Source organism: Arachis ipaensis, chromosome B04, assembly GCF_000816755.2.
Source record: "Arachis ipaensis cultivar K30076 chromosome B04, Araip1.1, whole genome shotgun sequence".
Classification (NCBI taxonomy): domain Eukaryota; kingdom Viridiplantae; phylum Streptophyta; class Magnoliopsida; order Fabales; family Fabaceae; genus Arachis; species Arachis ipaensis.
This window is the reverse complement of record NC_029788.2, coordinates 7,583,361-7,585,692: the sequence shown is the minus strand read 5'-3', so window position 1 is coordinate 7,585,692 and position 2,332 is coordinate 7,583,361. Positions and strand designations below refer to the sequence as shown.

The 2,332-nt window shown below is 33.4% G+C and overlaps 1 protein-coding gene across 1 annotated transcript in view; it reads right to left on the bottom strand.

Annotated features, from left to right (window-relative positions):
* Positions 1 to 1,855, bottom strand: part of LOC107638709 (CASP-like protein 2B1) — a 3,794-nt gene extending 1,939 nt beyond the window's left edge. The window contains exons 1-2 of the mRNA XM_016342071.2: positions 1,241 to 1,855; positions 1,014 to 1,146 (exon numbers count right to left, since the gene is read on the bottom strand). Coding sequence (XP_016197557.1) covers positions 1,014 to 1,146; positions 1,241 to 1,464 — 357 coding nt within the window. The 5' untranslated portion in view covers positions 1,465 to 1,855. The remainder of the gene's footprint in view (positions 1 to 1,013; positions 1,147 to 1,240) is intronic.

Here is a 2,332-nt window from a genome sequence, read left to right as displayed (position 1 = left end):
CTTATTTGGTGACACTGAATGGGGACCTATTCTTTGGGAATTGGGAATGATGTATTTAGAAGAGAGAAAAATATTTGTACAATAAAAGTCTATACAAGTTGTGGGGCAGGGCACATCTACCATACCCATGAAATGTAATTGCTTTGGAGATTCCCAACCACATATTAAAAATCTAAACAATCAGAAGGCATTTGTGACATACCAAACCTTGAGGTTAAGTATATCTTATGATATGGTACCTAAAACCAAAGTGGTCCCTCAATGGGCCATACATTAATATTTCATGATTGATATTGAAACACCTCAATTTTGTGGGTCATCATTACCTCTTACATTTAACTATGTATTTTTCTGATATGTTATCCTAACTCCTTTCAAATTATTAATTTTTTTTATTTGTAAAGATTAAAACAAACTTTTTCTAAAACATTTAAGTGTGAAAAATTGAAAGGTTAAGAGAAACAGAGTCTCTATCTATGATATTTTCCAAACTGACCCTACTCTCTTTGAGTCTCCATAGCATATTAAATCAGATCATATTCTTTGTATTGGAAGTCAACAAGAAAAGTCAATCAAATAATTCACACTATGTCCTATGACAGTTTTGCCTAATTAATTTCACATGGGTTCATCACCTCATTTCATAATTCATACACCAAGTTGATGTGCAGAAAAAACAAATAAAACTTCCTTTTTAAATTAAGCCTATCAAACTTGAAAGTTTACCTAAACTTGTGGAACTTAGAAAACTTAAAATTATAAAATAAAAATATATATATTGTCACTCATGTTATATCACTATGGACATAATGATAAATTATCTTTTTATTATGTCTTTCCATGAATTTATAAAAAAATAAGTGATATTAATCAACATGGCAACAAAATGTTTGAGGAAAAAGCAAGATGTTGATGCAAGAATCTTGATAATCTTGTGTTTTGAGTTTTGACCACAATGTATAAGACAACAACAAAAAAAAGCAGGATGTGATCTTTCAAATATAAAAGGGTACCTGATCAGCAGAGAAAATGGCCCAAGCTAAGGGCTTGTTGAAGAGAACACTTCCCCTAACCAAATTCACAACACAACGGAATCCTTGAATCAAAGAGTATCCAGCAGCCAAACCATTAGCAACTACCAAGAATCTGCAAAGTTTTTTAATCCATCAAAAACTAATGAATTAGGACAACACTTTTATTGCTAGAAATTAACATAGAACATAGATTAATAGATACTTACACCAAAGCCTTAACATCAGTAAATTTAGCTTCCTTCTCAAAGGAGAAAAACACCTTCACTTGTGAATCAGTTCCAATAAGAACAGCTGCAACAACTCCAAGACCAAGAATCATAAACCTTAACACCAACTCAGCTATCTTGATCCTCTTATCCAACAATTTCAGGTTTGTACTATGGTACACTGGAACTGTTCCAGGACTAACACCTACACCCAAATAACTCATTTTCTCTAGACACTAACAATGCAAAAGAAAACAATGGAGATGAACACCAACCACTAAATTCTTCACCACTTAAATAGACACAGGTTTCAATTATGCATTTAAGTTTTTGTAAGATAGTACTAATGGTGTGTGGAGCTTAGATTGTGCCAAGTGGTCAAAGTTTGAGGGTGTGAGGAGTGAGAACAGTGAACTGGTACAAATGACAAAGGCACTTCAGACTCAGTATTGATATTCATATTCACACACATAAGGGGTCATTAAATAGGGTCTGGTTTTGCATTTAAGGGAATGGTAAATGAAAAGAAAGAAAGAAGGAAGAAAATGTGGTTTTTAGTGCTCCTTTATGTTTATGGTGTCTAGAAAGAAGTAACATTTTTCATGTCCCAAGAAAAAATATCTCTGATCATTGAAGGGACAGTGTGGTGTGGTAAATGGTAACAATTTATAGACCATACCAATTAGTACAAGGCAAAACAATACAACTTGCCTTGTTTTTAGGTTTTTACCATTTCTTTTGGAGCTTGGGAAATAGAGATGGGTTATCCAAAACAATTTACATTATGGGCTTAGCTAAGAATAACAAAATTGGTATAAAAAAAAATTAGCTAACATGTATCTTAAGACTATAAATTAAAATTATTAATAAAAAATTTATTAAACCAATTTGGGTTGGTCGAGTGGTTAGCTCACTCGTCTGCTTAAACAAGTGTCGGGGGTTCGAATCCTGCCTTGTGCATGCAGCAACCCATTGGTCAGCGGCAGACCCCTTAAATGGAACTCAGATCCGCGACAGATTAGTCCTTGACCTGTCGGGTTGGGGGATACCATGGGCAACCAAAAAAAAAATTATTATAAAAAAATATGCAAA